Consider the following 22,316-nt stretch of genomic DNA (forward strand, 5'->3'; position numbering starts at 1 on the left):
CATTCAGTTTTATTTCTCTTTTTATATATGGGTACTATGAGAGCTACCCCAATCATCGGGAATTTGTCCCTCTGTCTAGGCTTTCTGAACTATGCAGTGCAGCCACTGTAAGACTCTTATATATCACCATACTTCAGCATTTCTGGTCGAATATCATCTACTCCTGTTGCCTTTCCACATTTCAATCCTTAGATGGCTTTTTCTACTTCAAGTATGGATATGTATTCCTGGCTGCATGCCTGGTCAGTGTTTTTTACCACTGTGCTGTCATCACTGCTTGTTTCATTTAGCAGTTTTTCAAAGTAATTACTCCATACTTCAAGGATATCTTTTTCTCCCGTTTTCATGTCACCTTTATCATCTCTAACTCCTTTTACAGCACCCTTTCCTCCATTCCTAAGCTTCTTCAACAACCTTCAGAATATTTTGCCACCTTGATATTTATTTTCTATATTCTTGCCAAAGTCCTCCCACGACTTTTGTTTAGCTAGTTTTACACAGTTTTTAGCATTCTTGCATTTGTCTCTGTATTCTCTAAGAGCACAAGTTGACTTATTTGCCATGAACTTTTGATATGCTTTCGTCTTTTCCTTCACTGCCTCTTTAACTTCCTGTGTCCACCATGGAATTCTAATTTTTCTATCCTTGCAGACAACTTCACCACATGCCTCTCTAGCTGAATCAGTCATGGCTTTCTTCAAGGCTTGCCACTGAATCTCCAAGTTTGATTCTTGTTCTCAAACTCTTTCATTTTTTCTTCAATAATCTTTGTGTGTTTTAGTCTACAGTTCACATCTGAGAGCTGCTCAACTTTTATTCACTTTATAACTTTCTTACATGTTATTCTTTTCAATATGAAATTCAATTTGATCCTGCTCAAGACTAAATAGTGATCACTTCCAATTTCAAATCCTCTGCACACTCTGGCGTCCTGCACCAGGGAGAAAACATCACTATCAACAATAACATAGTCAATGAGACTTTTCTTATTCCTTGCCTCTTCTCTCCATGTGAATTTGTGCACATTTTTATGTTGGAACATGGTGTTAGTAATAACCAGTCCATGTCCTGAGCAGAAATCCAACAGATATTTGCCATTATTATTAGCTTTGCTCTTTTCTCTAAATTTTCCCAAAATATTTCTGTATGTCTCACAATCATTTCCTACTCTGCTATTTAGATCCCCAACAAGGACCTATTTTTCATTCTGTCAGTTGCTTTTTCTAAAGCCTCAAAAAATTCCTCCACTTCTACCTTAGTAGAACATTCTGTGGGACCATAGGCACAAATAAGTCTCATTGTCCAGTTCCCCATTCTCATATTAGCCCACATCACTCTACTTGAGACTGCCTGCCATTCAAGAAGATTAGCCTTGTATTTTGTGTTGAATACTATGGCTATTCCTTCTTTTCCTTGATTGTCATTTCCTGAATATAAAATTTTGTATTTATTGCTCAGAAAGATCTCACCAGTTTTTGTCTTTTTTGTTTCAGTCGCCCCTATTATGTCGATCTGGTACTTATCTAATTCCTCACTAGCTCCATTTCTTTGCCATTCAGGCTTCTTATGTTGATAGTACCGATCTTTAACTCTGGTGATGTTGAGTGGGGCGTGTTTTCAGATTTGTTCCAGCAGCTGACTTTTCGCTGTTTGCCCTGGTTCCCTGGCGAAAACAACGGGGGCCTTGTTAAACCAGGCGACGCCCCAGCTGGCATGAAATTTTGTCATGTTGTACCATCGTAATTTTTTTTATTTTGGTTTAACCAGTAAGAATACAATTTGGTCAGCTAAATCCCAAATTGCCAGCCCATCCTCGTTTGTTCAGTATCCAAGTAGATACCCAAAGGGTGCACCGCAAGAAGGTGAGGATTGGACATTAGGTCAGAAGCCCTGGTCGGTTCTCCGCATTCTTTTAAAGGCTATGTGGAGGTCTCCTCTCAGTTATATAGCCTTGACCCTTAAGCACTCCCATCTATTTTATTCATTTTATTAATCAACTAATTACTTTTTTTTTCTTTATAGATTCTCAAGTGAGAATATACCGTATTTACTCAAATATAACTTGCCCTTTTTTTTTTTCTCCCCAAAATTAAGCTTAAAAAATAAATGTGCGAGATATATGTGGGATTTTTGGAAACTAAAATTTTCAGGAAAAACTGAAAATAGGTATTACTTACCAAGAATCTCCTATTCGCTATCACTATTTCAGCCTCGAGAGCGTTTTCCTTGTTTGCATTGTCAAAGTCATTCTTTTTATTTCAACCAAAAATTACCAGTAGTTTTCAAGACTTGAGATATGTAATTAACAATCCTTTACGAATGACTAACGAGAAGTGAAACAGACCGCAGTGGTAGGCCAGTAGTGATTGGTGCAGTATTAACAAAAGATCGCATGACTCAACGACAAAGGCAAGCCGAGAAGTATTGAGTTAAAATGCTGACTCTCTTCAACCAAATTCCAAAATATCTGAAACTGCCATAACAACATTCACTATCTATTTCTTAAAGTTTTAAACTTTTTTGGTGTGTGAATTATATGTGAAACTTTTTAATTTCTTTTATCATGAAGTAAAATCAGGGGTTCAAATTATACACGAGGACTAGTTATATTTGAGTAAATATGGTGGCTGTTAAATGGCTTTTGTTTTTATTGCTGATTTTAATACCAAATTTGTTACAGCAGTTATTCAGTTTAGTCAAAATATCCTGAAGACTTGCAGTGGATTTATATTGGAGTGTAATGTGCATGAACAGCTGGGTTGAATATCTGATTTGATATCATTTTCAATGGCAGTTTTTCTTAATCATATGATCTATAGATAATAACTAATAACACCCTTGATTTTATATATGAAATAATCTTCCTGGACATTCTTCAATTTTTAACTGCTGACTTAACAACAAGCATATGCTATATATTGTGTATAATATCTCTTTTATACCATATGCAGTAAGTAATGTTTGGAGCAGTTTTCCTCTTGGCAAAAATTAAATGACTTCATGATTGTTATCATTAAAGCAAAAGTCATTTTGTCCAAATGCAGCTTGTTCCTCCACAGTTCTTTTTAGCTGCAAATTCATAAATCTTATCCAGAATGAACAATTCCTCTGAAATTATCAATTTCCTGATATGTACCTAAAGGGAGTGTACAGGCTCTGACAGCACTACACAATTAAGATTACATTAGTATGAATTATCGTATCATCAGTTTTTCTCCAAATTAGTTTATTACTTACCAGTACTCCAATATTGTCAAATCTAACATTCTAGTCTTCTAAAGCACTTCTGACTGAGTCAACCCACCTAGATCTTTGTCTTCCTGCAGGTTTATTTCCTGCCTTTTTGGTATCAAACACCTGTTTGGCTAACATTTCCTCTCCTGTTCTGTTTAAATGACCATAAGCTTGGATTAAATTAACCTTGCTCACACATTCTTGAATGCCAACAAGTTCATTCCTAATATTTTCATTTTTAATGTTTCTGTCATTGATGCTATTTGTTCAAACCCTTAATTTTTTTCTCAAAACTCATGTCTGTGATCTGTAGTCTTTGATCAAGTGTTTTATTTTTAACCCTCAGACCCATAAGTTACAAAAAAATTGTTTTGGACACTCTTACATACTGTAACTTAGTAGTTTATTGATTAATTTCTTTCTTATTCCACATAAATTTTTTCAGCTGGCTCTCTGTCATACCATCTTTGCTTATTCTATTGTCTATTTCCAAATTCAATTTGCCATCTTCATCCAAAAACTATCTAAACAGCTGAAATATTTTACTTTTTCTTAGGTTCTCCATTGAGAATGTTCTATATTTCTGCTGTTTTTATTGTTGATTTTCATGCCAAATTTGTTACAGCTGTTATTCAATGTAGTCAGAGAATCCTGAGACTTCCACTGGATGTGTTTAAGAGTATATCAAAAGCATTAAACAGAACTAAGCTTAATATCTCGGATTCTAATATCAGGTTTAATTGCCACTTTCTTTCATGATACAATCCATATACAGTAGATGGTGAATAAGAATAGAGATAGATAGCCTGCGACCTTGTCTTACACCTGATTTTGCATCATCTTCTGTTTCTTTCAATTCTAACTGCTGATTTTACAACTTAAATATACATTATGTATTGCTCTGTATAATGTTTCAATTACCCTATATAATTGTATATTTTGAAAAGCTCTTCTCTGTGTGCCTTGTCATATGCCTTTATTAGATCCACAACTTAAATACAGATCCATGTCATATTCCTGTGATTTCTCAACTATGTCTTGACAATCTGTTTAGCCTAAAACCAGCTTATTCTTCCATGGGTTTTCCTTCCAAAGTTTTCTCAGCCTCTTAAGTATGTTCGAATAAATTTTACCCAGAACACTTAGTAGAGAAATTCCTATATAATTCTCATGTTCAGCTTTATCCCTTTTACAGGTGGGTATGTGAGAGCTCTACTCCAATCATCTGGAATTTGACCTTCTGACCAAGTCCTCTGAATTATTCAGTGTAGCCACTTCAAAATTTTTATATCTCCATATTTGAGCATTTCTGGTCAAATATCATATACTCCAACTGCCTTTCTTCATTTCTGGGTTTTGATAGCCTTTCAAAGTAATTACTTGAGAACGCTTCTATCCATCTGACATCTGATATATCTTTATCATTTTTGATTCCTTTTATAGTACTCTATTCCTAAGCTTTTTCTCAATAGTCTCCAGAATATTTTGCCACTTTTATGATATTAATCTTCTGTATTCTTACCAAAGGCTTCCCATAACTTTTTCTTTAGCTTCTCTTGCATTTTTTGGTATGCTTTCTTTTCCGGTACTGCTTCTTTAATGTCTTGTAACCACCATGACGTTCTTTATTTTTCTATCCTTGCCTGCAACTTCACCACATGCCATCCCAACTAAATTAATGTATTTTCTTCAGAATTTACCACCAAGACTGCAAGGTTGGTTCTTGTTTGCAAATTGTTTCATTTTTACTGGTATAACGTTTGTACAGTATAGTTGTAAAAGCTACTCAAGTTTAATTATTTTTTAAAACTTTCTTACATGTACTTTTCAATGTGATATTCATTTTTGTCCTAGTTAATTTTAAAACTAAGTGATGATCACTTCCAATGTCAAAACCTCTACATACTCTTGATTCCTGAACTGACTTGAAGATATCACTATTAATAATATAGTCAGTGAGGCTTATTTCTTGTATCTTCTCTCCACATGAACTTGTGCATATCTTTGTTGAATCATGGGATTAGTAATGACTAGTCCGTATCCTCAACAGAAATTCAGATCATCAAATTCCTGACATGTACCCTCAAGGGCTGTACAGGATATGATAGTACTACATGAAAAACTTACATCGCCACTAACTTCCTATCTACAATTTTCCTCCAAATCAATGTGTTACCTGTCAAGACTCCAACATTATCAGATCTTATATTTCTGTCTTCTAAGGCACTTTTTACTGTATCAATCCACCTATGTCTTGGTCTTCCTCTGGGTCTTTTTCCTTCCAATCTGGCAGAGAACACTTATTTTGCTAATCTTTCCTCTCCCATTCTGTTTAATTCAGTAAGTACATACCATCATTGATTTTGTGACTATCTGTCTTCAAGTAAAAATCTGATTCTTAAGAGGCTATACTTGCATATATCTTTCAGGAATACTTAGTAGGGATCTTCTATAATTCTCACATTCGATTTTGTTTTCTTTAATAGATGAGTATTATCAGACCTTTATTCTGATCATCTGGAATTCAGCCTTCTGAATTATGCAGTGTAGCTTCTGTAAAACTTTTTTGCTGCCATATTTGAGGATTTCTGGACAAATATCATTATTATCCTCCACTTCATTCTCCTTCAATATTTTCTGTGTTCTGTCATTCTTTAACAGTCTTTGAAAATAATTACTCCAAACACACAAATATCTTTGTCAAATTTTGTTACCTTAATCATCTCTGATTCGTTTTAAAGTACTCTTTCCTCCATTTAGGCGTTTTCAATGGCCTTCGAATATTTTACTACCTTAATGATATTAATGTCTGTATTCTTAACAAAATCTTCCCATGACTACTTTTGTTTAGATTTCTTACATGCCAGAAACATGGATGTGATTTCTTCTTTTCAGCGGTCTCTTTAATTTCTTGAGTTAGTCAGTATTTTTACTTACAGGATATTATGATAGTACTACATGAAAAAGTTACATTAGTACAATGGGGAATTGGCTATTTAAAATTTTTTGCTGTCCTCTCAAAGAAACAAGAAAAAATTGTATAGGTTTTTAAGGGTTTAGTGATATTGACACAAAATCCAGATTTTTCAAATTTAAATTGGAATCTTAACTTGAAAGTTGTCAAGTATGCTTTAATGCCACAAATCTTACATTATGTTCTACAGTTCAAGTAGCATTGTCTACATTTAAAAATATAGATGAATAAACTTATAGTCAATAATTTGTTCATTGTATTGAACTAAATATTTTGATAGTTGCCTTAATCTTGCCTTCAATTTTCTTGCAGGGTCTAAAGACAGGAATGTATTATCTTCGCAGTAAACCAGCTGCCAATGCTATTCAGTTCACAGTGGATAGGACAGCCTTAAAAAAACAAACTGATAATCCAAAGTGTACTAAAAAGGATTATGAAGAAAAACAGCAAGAAATGGTGTGTTCATTGAAAAACAAAGATGAATGTATCATGTGCAGTGCATAACAAAAACTAGTAATTAATATGGAATGGTTGCTTTCATCTGTAATAAGTACAGAAAATTGCATTTGAGACATTCAAGTGACAAATACATAATGTAACATGTTCTTGTATAGGCCTCCATTTGAGCCGGTGTTCCAAGGCTATTAATTATACTGGTAGCAAAACCATCTATGTAACATGGTTGCATGAAACAGTCCAGAAGTTATTTTAGCATGCTGAATCAGAACCTTTGTATTATAACAAGATTAAGTGTTAAATAATTTTAATAATTAGGGAATCTTACATCTTAATTTCTGCTAAACAATTGTAGTTTCATTAATATATTTCACAGAGATCGATACTCAAAAATGCAGACCAGATTTGATATATTTAATCAAGATATGAGATAATTGTTTCAGACTAATTTATTTTCTATGATTACCAAAGAGTTATAACATTTATCTATAATTTAATTTGTTCCCTATGCTTAACAGTGCTTATTTTTATCACTGATTAGGACTGCTGTAATTGTTTCTAATTAGTGTGCCTTCTTATCCTTTAAGATATTCAAATGATATGATTTCTTTTCCAGCTTGAATTTAGTTGTGAAAGATAAAAGAAACAGAAAGAGTGTTTTCTGATTTGAACACATGCAATGATGTAATGAAAAGCAACTTGAGTTTGTCTGCTAGTATATTTGTATACTTGATGTTTGATTTGGAGGGTTGCATTGCAAGATTATGATAATCTTATGGAGTTGATGATGTTTAAAGTGACAGTTCTGAGGATTTCAGAACAACTTGTAAAATAAAAAAAAAGGAAGATGGTGTGGTCATCTGGTGTTGCTTGTTAATATGGCTTTTTTTTTTTTTTTTTCAATGTGCAAACCATTTAAATAGTAAATCAAATTTTAATCATTCTGAGATTCATAGAGCCAGTGCAAGATGGGAAGAAACTGCAGAGAAATGAGTGCTTTTCTATCAACGATGTGTCTCATCTTTTTTAATACAGTACAATCAAAAGCAGTCTGTTTGACTTAACAACTCAATCTCATCTCATCTTCCTTTTACCCTCTATTACCTTGCGGTGTCGACAATATATTATTAATCATCGGACCTCAAGCCGATTAACAACTCAATGTTATTTATAAATACAGAAGATTTTTAAAATAAAATCTTATGCAACTGACATCAAGTTTTTGTTCTCGGTGAATTTGTATCCTGAATTATGCCATTCTGTTTGTGTTGTGTTGTCTCTTTGTATAAAAAGTTTGTAATTTATTTCTTATTCCAAGCTATCAGTTTTAAAGAGCTATAATGTTCATGTAAATTATGCATCAGGTAGTATTGATATTTTGATATTAATATCAAGAATTTTTTTTTTTTTTTTTCATGAAAAATTAAATTTGGATGGGAGGATTGACTGCATTAATGATTATTATATATAGCATTGTGGGGCTGTAAAATAACTTGTAGCAAATCAGTACACATGATGAATAAGATAAACAGAATTATTTACACCTAGAGGTAGTCCTTAAGGAAGACTATTCTAAAACACAATGATGGAATGAAAGAGAAGAGCTAGAGAAGTTGGTTTGGAACTGAATGACAGCAGATGATAACCAGTAGTTTTTATGGACTTAAAAAGTGTTGGAATGGTAGCATGTTAGTTCAGAACAGCTGCACCTATGAAAATACCTGTAGAAGAAGCATAAAGTGGAAAAAGTATATCATTGTGAATTATGACAGTTTTGTTGGAAATAGTATGAGTTAATGTAAACTCTAAATAAGTATTATTATTATAGTGTGCTAATTGTATGTAACCTTTACCTCAAAGGGATGTTCAGGCTAGTATGACAGCACTACATGATTAAGTTTCCATCATTACTAAATCTTTTATCAACAGTTTTCCTTCAAATCAGCATTACTTGTCAGGTCTAATATTGTCATATCTAACATTTCATTCTTCTAAGGCACTTCTGAATGAATCAATCCACATAGACCTTGCTCTTCCTCTGTCTCTTTCCTGCCATCTTGGCATCAAACACCTGCTTTGCTAACCTTTTCTCACCCATTCGCCATATAGACACCTTCATAGTTTACTCATCAGTAAGTGGCTATCAAGTACTGAACAAACAAGGATGGACTGGCAACTTGGAAATTAACCAACCAAATTGTATGCTGTATTGACTAGAAATCATTACAGTGGAATTTAATGTGGACAATTTATTTGTTTTAAGCCAATATATGTGGGGGAGGGAGACAAGTGACACAACTACCATTAACTAAAAGCAACATTTTGAATAGAGCCAGTGGAAATGTAAACATTAATCAGAAGGAGATGTGATGAATGAGAAGCGGGATTTACCTTATGCTGAAACAGGAGGAAATTGGTATATTTAATTTGGTGGTAAACAGTTATATCAGAATTAATCAATTCACTTTTCATCTTCAGTAAATGATTGAGAATGGGACTACAGGTCTAAAAGTTATTCAAACTTATGATAGTAGTTATTAGCTTAACTGGTCTATAATATGAATAAAACAATTTATAGACCAATGAAAAATCTGAGATTTTTCATTCTGTGTAACATGCGAACTCTCCAACAAACAGGATTATAGAGGAGAGAAAATCATTCAGTCTGTTGTATTTAAATTTAATTAATTCAATCTCTCGTGAACTGGTTAAGTATCAGTGGGTGGACAACCATTTAATTTGCTGGATTAAATGGCTATTTCCTTCCTTCATTCAGTCCACTCTTTGCAGTCTGTTGCTTTCAATTACAAATATTGTTTCAGTAATTTTTTTTTAAAAAATGACAAAATTAAAAGAATGCTTTATGAATCAAATAACTGTTACGAAATTCTGCCATTTGCCAATGAAATGGGTACAAGAAAAATTTCAATAAATAATTTTAAGTGTTCTAAGTAAGATTAATGTAAGCATATTAGAGATGAGACAAAAATTGTGAAAGAGAAACTTGGGGTGGGGGATGTGTTCCAAAGAGGGGTGTCAGGATTTGATTTTTAAGAGAAACAGTCGATCAATCATGAAGAAATCTTTGTTATATGTTTTGCTTTGTAGATCTGAAAAAGGTATATAAAATGCTGTTCAAAACATTACAGTAGTATACATCTACAGGAAAGCCTCGTTTTATGAAGTGGTTAGTTTTCCCTGCCCACTGTTCGTAAAGTGAATCTTCTTGAATGGATGTAAAATTATAATGTATTTAAATGAGATTGGTTCCGTCAGTATGAATGATTTTTCTGCTAGTTTTTTTATTAAACGAGGATTTTGCTTTGTCCATGATTATTACTTGAGTTACAGGAATGTTATTTTGATTCATGTCATCAATCCACAACATTAATAATTTTTCATTACTTCCCTCCTTAAATAAGATGTGCTTGTTGCTTTCACATTAACAATTTCTGCATGTAAATGCTTTATCTTCTCTGCATTGATTACTGTTGTTGAAACTGTAGAAGGCATTAACTTTAATGCCTTACATCAGAATGACTCATTTGATGCAATAAATACATCAAATCCCTTCCATTTTTCCCTCAATAGTAGGTGGTTTTCTCCTTGTTTTTTTTTTTTTTTTTTTTTTTTTAATAGCTAAGGAAGACATCAAATTGGCTGTATGCTTAAATGGCATTTTTAATTTATTGTTTAAAAAACTTTTTTAGCAGTCCTTATGTGGTTCAGTGGCCAAAATGTAAATAAACTGTTTTGTAGTCTGTACACAATGCCATAGAATATAAAACAAAAGACATCATGCATGCTGCATTTATGCTTTTGTTTATGTTTTGATTTTTTTTGTTGCCGATTCTGAAATGTTCATTAATTTTAATCCTTGTAAACAGAGGAAGTGTAAAATGAGGCTTTAAAGTGCATTAAAAATTGAAGGAGGTGGGAAAATGTTTGTAAATTAGATGAAAGACAAGGCTATGCTATATCTACTGTTTTTGATCATCTGATATTAAAATTGACATTCAACTTGGCTCTTCACATTTTGTACAGATGATATACTTCTAAATAAATCTTGTATGACTTATTAAATTGAATAACTACTATGAAAATTAGCATTTTTTAAGTTAAAATGGCAAATTTGAAAAGAAAGAATGAACAATTAAGAGAGAGACTAAAAGAAAAAGAGATTAGCTGAAACATTAAACTAGCAGTTTATATATAATTCAGATTGTGAACTGAATATGGATTTGAAAGTTAAGATAGAAATGAGTTGATCAATGACTAGAGATCACATTTGAGTGTTCTTAGAAAAGTGGGTAAACAATATCATCAATAGAATCACATTAAAAAGAACGATATTAGAAAGGAATTTGAATGAGAGGAAAATCCAATCAAGTGCATTTTTGATAGCTTATCAAGAATGAAATGTAAGATTTGGAGGTAAATTGTTAAGAAGCTAGGAAGAATGTAAACAATTATGTGCTTTTTTGATATGCTCTACTCTTGAGGATATGTATCAGCAATTGATGATGGTAAAAAAAAAAAAGCCCGTGTGGGGACACCTGTAATCCCCATCGGGCGCATCCCCTGGTGGCAGATCGGCGAATGTTCGTCATAGTATACTATGAAGGGTAGGAGGGAAATAAAATACCTCCCACGGACCAACAGGATAGCACTTCCCTCATAGGCCGGTCTGGGGGCCTCGAAGGTGGCAGCCCCACCACCAGACTCGGGTGCTGAAGGCTAATCCCCTGCACACCTTAAAATTTCACCCATTAAAAGAAATAAAGAGATAGCCAAACTGCCTAAATGGTTAACGACAAAGCAAGGAAAAGGGTACATGAGATACGGAACATGGAACGTTAAAAGTCTGCATGGAAAAGAAAACGAATTAATTGATGAATTTAAAAAATCAAGATTGGATCTGCTAGCAGTCACAAAAACAAAAAAGAAAGGTCAAGGTTGCCAGAAAATGAAAGATGGGTGTATACTTTTCTATTTAGGGGTAAACCCAAGAGAATAGGGAAAACAAGAGGTAGCTTGCATAATTAAACCAGATCTCAAAGAATATATTACTAAATGGCAACTAATAAACAAAAGGTTGTTGACAACACTATAGTTTTAAATCAGACAACCAAGTATTCACTGTAATTGTTGCATATGGTCCAAACGATAATGCTAATAAAGAAATTAAAGATGAATTCTTCGAACTCTTACAAAAAAACAATTGAAGTTCAAGGGCATATCATACTACTAGGAGACCTTAATGGCCGGGTAGGGAATCAAGTAGATGAAGAAATGAAACAAGTGTTGGGATCACAAGGAGAAATAACCCGGAATAATAAGGGAGAAAAAAAAATCTTTGCCTTACAAATAATTTAGTAATAGCGAATACTATGTTCAAGCATAAAGAAATCCATAAGTTTACCAGGAAAGAGCCCAATAGAAACGAAAAATCTATAATTGACTACGCCATCATAAGCAGATCGTACTGGAAGTATACAAAAAATGCAAGAGTCTACAGAGGTCCTGAAATAGGCAGTGACCACTACTTATTAGTATTGGGAACAATCCATAAAATAAAAGTTGAAAAATGTAGAAAAAGTAGCAAGGAAATAAATGTTAAGATATAGAACTACAAACTAAAGAAAGAAGAAACAGCCATTGAGTATAAAAGTAAAATAGAAGAGAAGATGAAAGAAGTAGAAAAAGAGATATATATTTGAAGACCAAGATGTAGAAAACCTATGGTACAGGTTCAAAACACTTTTTCTAGAAACAAGCAAAGAAATTTGTGGTGTATCATTAAGTAATAAACAGAAGGAACATAAAACACCCTGGTGGACTGAAGAAATTAAAAAGAAAAAGCAATTATGGAAGAGATATATAACATCAAAGCTGCAGGTTGATAGAGAACTATACAACAACCAAAGAAATAAAGTTAAAACCTTAGTGAAAGAAGAGAAAAGAAAATGCTGGGAAGACTTCGGACATACTTTAGAACAAAATTTTAAAGGAAACCAAAAACTCTTCTATAATGTTTTAAGAAGAATGAGCTCAGAGAAAGAATGCCCCATAAAGTTTATCAAAAAATAAGGATGGAAAGTTACAAATTCCGAAGACGTCATGGAAAGATGGAAACAGTACTTTCAAGAATTATTGGGAGTAAGACACACAAGCAAAATAGAAGATCAGAGTGAAAAAATTCATGCAAACGAACTGTTAGCAGCAATAAATAAAATAAAAGCAAATCAGCAGGCCATGACCAAATAACACCAGAAATGGTAAAGAATTTAGAAACGAAAAGCCAAAAAATTTCTTTTACACCTATTCAATGTTGTATGGAAAAAGAAAATTATTCCCAAAAACTGGGTAGTAGCTATAATATAATAATCCCTATATTTAAGAAAGGAGACAACCGCAAATGTGAAAACCACAGGAATTTTGCTTTTAAGCATTCCAGGAAAATTATATACCCGTATTTTAGAAGCAAGGCTTAGGAATCAAATAGAGGATACACTGGATGAAATGCAATATGGTTTTCGGAAAAATAGAAGCACGCGGGATCTTATCTTCAGTCTTAGACAAATATCAGAGAGAACATTGGAATATGGAAAAGAACTACATTCATGTTTTATAGATTTTGAAAAGGCCTTTGACTGAGTTCCCAGACACTTAATATGGCAAACATTAAAGAAAAACAAGATAACTAATAGCAGCCATACAAAGCCTCTATATATATATATATATATAAAGTAATAGGAATTATGTAAGAACCTGTAATAATAGATCAAAAGAATTTGAAACAAATGTAGGAGTGAGGCAAGACTATCCTCAGCCCTCTTCTCTTCATCGTAGTAATGGATGAAATTTTAAAGGCATGCCAAACAAAAACAAAAAAGTTCTACTTAGGATACAGCAAACTGAAAGAAACCAAGATGTCACACGTGGCTTTGCAGGTGATATTTCTAGCAAATACAGCTGAAGATCTGCAGTACAATATCAACATTTGGTATGAAGAAACAAAGAAAAGGAATATGACCATAAATAAAACTAACTGATCATATCTAGAAACCAACAAAAAAACAATAAAAATAGAGAATCACCAACTGGAACAAGTCCACTCCTTTAAATACTTGGGATCATACATATATACAAGAAGATGGTAGACTAGACGCAAATTAACAACAGGATAAAGCTATTCTATGCAATGAAAGGCCCACTCCTGGATAAGAAAAGTCACCCAAAATGACAGTGTACCATTCAGTGTTTCTACCAACATTAACATACAGTTGTGAGTCTTGGTGTTTAACAACAGGAAACACAAATAAACTACAATTGAAATGAAATATCTCAGGAAAGTGGCACAAAAAACAAGACTAGACCGAATAAGAAATCAAACCATAAGAGACAGCCTTAAAGTTGCACCTCTGAATCAATTCATGACACAAGCCCAAATGAGATGGTTTGGACATCTTAACCGAATGGAAGAAGGAAGAATAGCAAAAACTGTATACGAAAGCCAGAAAATAGGAAAAAGAAACATAGACAGACCCAGGAAAGGTTGGCAAAAGGAAATTAAAGAAAAATTGGAAAAGAAGGGAATTAACTGGAAAGAAGCAAAACAACAAACCTTGGACAGACGGGCATGGAAATCTCTTTGGCAAAATCTCAACGCTTGAAAGCATAAGAGATCATAGACGAAGAAGAAAAAAAAAGAGGCTTTATTTGGAAATGTAGATTGACATGATGATAGGCATGTAATGATATCACACAAAGACAAGTATCATGGAGTTTAATGATCTCACAAATTAATAAGAGAATTGAAGTATGCAATTGATTTTAAAAAAAATATCCATTTACTGGAGATGGTTACAGCTAGGATACTTTGAACTTATCTTTTACATTTCTACTGTGAAGTCTGCTTACAATTATTTTTGTTGATACTGTTCAGATAGTAGAATCATATGCATGTTAATGCTATGCAAATTAATATCCTTATTGTATGATGCTTTTCTTTATATTATTAAACCTCCATAGAGTCAAAAGACTCGTCTCTGGAGATCCTACTGTTACATCACACAGTTTATCATACCAAAAATTAAGTGGTAGATTTTTACCTGGAGATTTTTTGGATTAGATTTTGAAGTTTCAGGCCACTACTTGATGTTTTATCAAGAGTGGTGGAAAAAGCTTGGACCATTTCCTTTTGTAAAACTGGAATATATTTTATTACTCTTCATCATGCTTCAAGAACTAGTGATTAAGTATTTAGTATGAGAAATACAATGTATATATTGGAGGCAGAGGGTATTGACTGGTTTGGTAAGGTGTTTGGGTTACTTTGTCTCTTCTGACTTTACACATTTCAATTTTATTCCTTCCATCAAAAATAGTATCTTCCTCTACTCCTTAGTACAATTTTTCTATTGTTTTGTAATTAGTGCTGCTTTTTTTCAAATATTGGGAGACTGAATTGTGTTGAAAAATGTAATTTTTCTTTTTATTCTAGTATTAGGCAGTTTCTACTACACAATGGGGAGAGGTATGCTTTTTTTTTTTTTTTTTTGCTTATCAAATATACAAACTCTTATTGTTGCTCATTTTTTGGTTGACATGTTGCCAATTTAAATGAGCTTCTGTTTTGCATAATTTTATTGAAATTAGCACATGGTGTTTCAGCTATTTACTAAAATTTATTGCAACATTTATTTTAGTTTAAATAGGCCATTTTAGTGACATCTTGGCAAAAGCATTGAAATGATAAAAAGCAACAGCTCTATTTGGGCTAACAATATACAATACATGTTTTTTTATGATTGTCTTGGATTATTTATCTACTTGCATTCTTCAAGATGAAACATACTATTAATATTATATGCATTTGACAACTTCCTACAGGGAAAAAGAGAATATAAAGACATTATATTAGCTTAGGCAGAAAAATCTATGGAATGTTAAAATCGCTCCACACATTTCACTGATAAAATGAGTTTCCTCCACCTATCATTTCCTTGTGAAAAGTCAGAATTTTTGTCAAGGAATGCCAAGTGTACATAATAAGAACCCTTTACTTTTTTTTTAACAGTCGAAATGCAAACCATTGTGAATGCTGCTATAAAAGTAAATTCGCTCTATATACAATAGACCTTTAAACATGAAAAAAAAATGCAACTTTTAAGATATTAGGTATATCAAGGTGCAAATATGACATTAAGTATTTTGGTTTAAATAGGCCATTTTAATGAAAGAATTTTGCAAAAAGTATTTAAATGATTTTTTAAAAAAAGCAACAGTTGTTGCACATTGTCTTGCTGAAATAGACCAACTGCAAGATCTACAAAGGCTATGAGCTTGTAATTGTTCAAGAAATCGAACTTTGAACAACTGCGCTATTTCACTCAGTGAACAAAACATTCCAGATACCTAAGTAATAGTGTATCGGTTCTCCTCTAGCATGAATAACAGCCTGTACTCTGAGTTAATGACTCCACCAGATGCTATAGGTAATTTCAGATCTTTTAAGGATATTTGTGACATAAAGATTGAATAATATAAGCATGTAAACACAAGAAAGATATTTAATTAGCCAAATATTTCGGTCTGAAAATTGCAGATCATCTTCAGTGGCACTACAAGAACAGTTTTAAAAAAAGAACAAGCCGCATGATATATCACTAAGTATTAAAGGGAATATTAAGCAGAGACATGATTGAAATAAAGATATTAATGAGTTATCCTGATTAGGCTTTCCCAGATTTTTGGTACAGATATAGAGTCATTCCGATTCAGGTTAGGACGATGGAGTAAGGCCTCTACGCTTTCTTTGAAAAAATGTTCAAATTTATAGCAGGAGTGGTTAGTTTCAATCCCGTGCTGAGCCAATCCAGATTTTTCAGGTTTGTTGTGATGAATGGAGGATTAATGTTCTTCGATTCTTTTTTCAAGAAAACGTCCAGTTTGCCCAAAATAGGAGAAATCACAGTTGCAGGGAATTTGATAATCTCCAGGAAGAGACATAGCTGAGCGTTTGTCTTTAGGAGAAAGAATGGGAAAATAATTTGTTAATAGGTGAATACGTAGCTGTTAACTCATTTCTTCAGAATTCTTGTGATAGGTTATGAAATCCCAGAGATGTATGGAATTGGAACTTGATGTATTGAATCTTTGTTGTTTAGTGGTGGATTATAAGAATCGAGAAGATGTGTACTCTTTTTGGAAAAGCCATTGAGTTTCATGTGTTGTTGGATAGTAGAGTGTTCTCTCTACTATTTTTTCATTCAGTCGAACTATTTGAAACGGAAATATCTCAAAATAATTTACATGGCTGCAATCTGGGTGAACAGAATTTATACCCTTTGAAATTGAGGCTGTATGCTCGATTTGGTTCTGACTTCCATCTGACCTTTTTTGTTAGCAAAACTATTAGAAATTATATTAATTCAGATGGAATTTAGGAACACTACTAAATTTATCCATCAACTTAATTTACAATTTACTTTATAACTGCTGACTCCATTGACTGAATAGGTATCATCTGTACTTTCCATCCAGCAAAATGAGTTCGAATTCTATGATGAGCATGTTTGTAAGTAGAAGATGCATTTCATCATTCAATAGATCGCAACTCTGCTTATTAGAGGCCTAAGGTGGATTGAGGTAGTTTGATCTCTAGATCAGTTTCCAGATTATCTAACCATAACCCACCCATACATTTAATAGTATTAATGTAGTAATAATATTTACCATGAACAGAGTATTAATGTACTAGTAATCCCCCCCAAAATTCAGACTTCTCTTCGTGAGATTCACATAAAAAGCGCATTTGTAATTGGGGGGAAAAAAAAGCCAATCTCATCATGAATATTGCAGTGTTTCATTTCGAAAACAAGGAAGCTGGTTAAAAGATAAAAGAAATCCTTTACTACCTTTTATCTCCCAAAATCGAATCGAAGCTATTGTAGCACTAATTTTTAAAGATCATTGGCAGCCGATTTCCATTCACTGAATATGAAAGACAATTTTCTCCCATCTCGTGGTCCATAACTTTATTTATTGCATATTAGTCTAAAATAGTGCGAGTTCTACAGAGGATTTTCTTCAGTTACAAACCGAAGTTTCTCAGAAAAAACACTTGTCTTATCCAAAGATCAACTAACTCAGAAACCAATTAAAAAAAAGTACTTGTAGTCAGAGATCTAGAATCGGACTTACAGCGGTCTTTTCCTGGTGGTGATGGAGAGCTATGGAAGCAAATACCATATCCACAGGATTATACAGGCATAACCAGGTTGAGGAACATGCAGGTCAAAGCAAGTCTAACTACAGTTTTAAGTGGGCATCTACGATCCCAATCAACTGAGCCAATCTCTACATGCATAATTCATGTTTTCTATCAGCAAAACATCCCTGCAACTACATGACCAATAAGTGTTGGAAGTGGATGTTATGTGCATATTACTTATTTTCAGATAAATACACCCAAAATAAAATGGATAGATTTCTCAAAAAGAAGCGTGATATTGAAGAATCAGATTCTGGAAGTGAGCAAAAGTTAAGTGCAAGTAAGAAAGCAAAATCGCGGCCTACTCGCAAATATAATGAAAGTTATTTAAGCTTTGGTTTCACTTGAACAGGAAGTGAAGATCATCATTTGCCGCTATGTTTAGTATGTGATGTAAAATGGCAAATGAATCATTGCTTCCTACTAAATTGAGTAAACATTTTAAAACTATACACTCTAATTTATAAGATAAATCTGTAAGTTTTTTCAAGAGATTGTCTGAACAGCAAACAAAAGCGGCAAATTGCTTCTTATCAAGTCTCAGAACTGATAGCAAAAAATATGAAAGATCATACTTTAGGTGAGTCACTTATTTTGCCTGCATGCAAAAAAAAATGGTCATGACAATGTTAGGAAATGAAGCAGCAATGAAAATAAGTAAGATTCCTCTGTCCAACGATACAGTTCACAGGCGTATTATAGAAATGTCTTCTGATATCGAGAAAAATGTACGCAGTAATAAATTTCAGTATTCAAATTTTGCATTGCAAATTGATGAGTCAACAGACATTATCAACAACTCTTAGCATTCGTCCGTTTTATTAATGAAGATCAAATAGTAAATCAGTTTCTTTTTTGCAAAGAATTAAGTGCGTCTACAACAAAAGGTGAGGACGCTTTTAACATTTTGAATAGCTATCTTGATAAATGGCAGTTAACATGGAAGTCACGTGTAGGCATTTGTACAGATGGAGCCCCTTCCATGGTAGGCTGTGTTAAGGGCCTTACATCTTTTGTAAAAAAACAAAATGAGAATGTTATCGTAACCCACTGCTTTCTTCATAGGGAGGCCTTGATGGTAAAAACATTGGGAGAAAAATTAAGAGAAGTTTTAGATCAAGTTCAGATGGTAAACTTTATTAAAACAAGACCTGTCAAATCGCGTTTATTCGAAAAGCTTTGTATCGATATGGATTCACAACACAGATTTGTACAGATGCAGCCCCTTCCATGGTAGGCTGTGTTAAGGGCCTTACATCTTTTGTAAAAAAACAAAATGAGAATGTTATCGTAACCCACTGCTTTCTTCATAGGGAGGCCTTGATGGTAAAAACATTGGGAGAAAAATTAAGAGAAGTTTTAGATCAAGTTCAGATGGTAAACTTTATTAAAACAAGACCTGTCAAATCGCGTTTATTCGAAAAGCTTTGTATTGATATGGATTCACAACACAGACGGCTGCTTTTACACACTGAAGTGAGGTGGCTGTCAAGGGGGAAAGTACTTACCCGTGTACACGAGCTACGACAAAAACTTCTTGCGTTTTTTGAAAAGATGAAACAATTACATTTTTTTAACCTCCTTCGGTGCGAATTTTGGATTGCCTGGTTACAGTATTTGGCCGATATATTTCAGCAGCTCAATATTTTGAATACTAGCATGCAATGGAAAGAAGAAAATATTCTCACATCCACTGACAAAATGAAAGCGTTTCAGAGAAAACTACAGATTTGGAAAAGAAAAGCTGTTGAAGGTAATTTGGAAATGTTTCCATTGGTAAGTAACACTTGCATAAATGAAACACTTCCAATAATAGTTGAACATTTAACAAGTTTAGAAGTAAAATTGAGTTCTTATTTTCCACCACTTAGCACTGAACAATACGATTGGATTAGAAACCCATTTATGGAAACTTCGAGTGATTTTGGTTTAACATTAACAAAAGAAGAAGAACTGGCAGCTATATCCACTGATCATGGATTGATGATTAAACATAAGGAATTATCTCTTGAAGCCTTTTGGATTTCTATAAAAGAAGAATATGTGTCAATATCTAAAAAAGCTTTGAACATTTTACTACAATTTTCAACATCATATTTATGTGAATTAGGATTTTCTACCCTCACCACAATTAAGTGTAAAAAGAGAGGAAATCTTCAATGTATTGACGAGGAAATGAGAGTTTGCCTTTCAAATATATGCCCAAACATTGAAGCAATCGCTAAGACACATCAGGCTCATATTTCTCATAAACACAAGAATGAATAAACTTAAGGTATGTTTCATTTTTTTTTATCGCATTATTTTTTTCTGTAATATTTGACTTAATTATTATAACATATTTCTCAGAAATTTGTATATAGTGCGCCTACAATTATTTGTATGATTTTAAATGCGTCCCAACTTCAAAAGGTTTGAGAACCACTGCTCTATTACGTTATTAGGCTATTGACTAAACAAGACTTATCCTCTTCTTCTATAGATCCTACATAATTCCATTATCCATTCCCACTACTATATCCCTAACTTTAAAAATATGATCTGATTGTGCTATGAGAAACTCATCTCAAACAGTTCTTCACTCGATTTCTTTAGTTGTTATAGTCTCCTGCTTTGTAGTTCTGCACAGCCCTTGTTCAGTGAATATATATATATATATAATGTATGCACCCTCTGTCCCAAAAGAAACCGAACTTTTCGAAAATAGAAGAAACTAGTGGCGCCACCTGTTGTATCTTTTTGTTGTCGAAAACGGCAACCTTCATTAGTGTTGTGTCAAATGTTTATAACATTTGTTTCTTTAGAAGCCGAGTTATAGTGTTAAGAGTGACTGTGTTTTGGCGAATGGTCGGAAAATGAGTTCCAAACAGAGAGCTGTGATTGACTTGTGTTAAACTGAGTAAACGTTTTACCAAAACGCATGAAATGCTTCAAAAAGTGTATGGTGATGAATGCTTGTCCCGTACTCAAGTTTTCGAGTGGTTTAAGCGATTTCAAAGTGGTCTTGAGGACGACGAAAAGCCGGATCGTCCAAAAACTGGACTGAGCGAAGTTAACATCCAAAAAGTGCGTGATTTCATCAAAGAAAACCCGAAATCGTCCGTGAGATTGGTTGAAGATGAATTGGGGATTCCAAAATTAACTGTGCATTTTGACCGAGAGTTTGGGCCTTCGTAAATTAAAATCGCGATTTGTTCCCCAGAAGTTGACCTACGACCAAAAAAATGTATCGAATTGAACACTTCAAGGACCTCATTAAAACCGCTCGTAAGGACTCAAACTTCCTTGAAATGATCGTTACTGGGACGAAACGTAGTGTTTTGAGTATGAGCCAGAGTGCTGAGTGGAGACCACCAGAAGAGGGGCATCCGGAAAAAAAGTCGCTTGGAGAAATCAAAAGTAAAGACAATTCTGATTTGTTTGTACGATTCCAAGGACATTATCCACAAAGAATTCGTCCTCCCCTGGCCAAACGGTCAAAGGTAAGTTTTGAAGCGATTGATAGCGAGAATTCGTCGCGTACAGCATGAATATCTTGACGACCGACCGTTTGTCAAAACACACTGTCACTCTTGGCACTATAACTCGGCTTCTAATGAAACAAATGTCATAAACAGTTGACACAACAATAATGAAGGTTGCCGCTTTCCACAACAGGTGGCGACACTAGTTTCTTCTATTTTCGAAAAGTTCGGTTTCTTTTTTGGACAGAGGGTGTATATATATATATTCACTGAATTTGGATATATATATATTGTTATTGACTACATATATACTGTACATATTTGATACAGAGAGGAGGTCGCTTTGCATTTTCAGCAGAATTATGTACTTGATTTTGATTTTATTATTATTCCTGAACGGTTTTTATAGCCCACCGTGTTAGCTTTGATTTTGTGATACAGAAATATCTTATTTCATTTCAGTTTATTATGACACGGACGATCATCGCAATTCCCTCTTCAGAGCATATTACCTTCTTTATGAAGCGTTAGATCTAAATATTGCATCTGGTTGATTTGCTCACGATGCAGTCTTGTAATGGCATATGTTAATGCCATCATGCCACAGGTTTGATGAAACTTAAAGACCTAGAACTAACCGCTTAATGTTTTCGTTTATAGTGTAATAAAACTCAAATTGCTGTAGCAAGCAATCTGCGAAATTATATTACAAAATTCAGTATTATTATCTAGTATTATAATTACAGTCATCGTCTACACGTGTAGGAAAAGTAACCTTGACATAACTACACGTGTCGTATTGAATCAAATGAGTAAAAATATTGTTAGCATTCCAGTTTTAAAAATAGTAGTACTTGATGCAAAGTCTATTGTGGAATCATCTGTTTACTGTGTCCAGAAGTATAACATT

At 33.5% G+C, this 22,316-nt stretch overlaps 1 protein-coding gene across 2 annotated transcripts in view; it reads left to right on the plus strand.

The window, feature by feature from the left end:
• RnrL (Ribonucleoside diphosphate reductase large subunit) overlaps positions 1-7,521 on the plus strand; it is a 126,573-nt gene extending 119,052 nt beyond the window's left edge. For both annotated transcript variants that reach the window (XM_090401441.1, XM_090401440.1), the window contains exon 18: positions 6,521-7,521. In XM_090401441.1, the coding sequence (XP_090257567.1) occupies positions 6,521-6,712 (192 nt within the window). In that variant the 3' untranslated portion in view covers positions 6,713-7,521. The remainder of the gene's footprint in view (positions 1-6,520) is intronic.
• Positions 7,522-22,316: the final 14,795 nt, after the last annotated feature.

Source organism: Typopeltis vanoorti, chromosome 12 (genome assembly GCF_054136105.1).
Source record: "Typopeltis vanoorti isolate ZY-2024b chromosome 12, IOZ_Tvanoo_1.0, whole genome shotgun sequence".
NCBI classification, from domain to species: domain Eukaryota; kingdom Metazoa; phylum Arthropoda; class Arachnida; order Uropygi; family Thelyphonidae; genus Typopeltis; species Typopeltis vanoorti.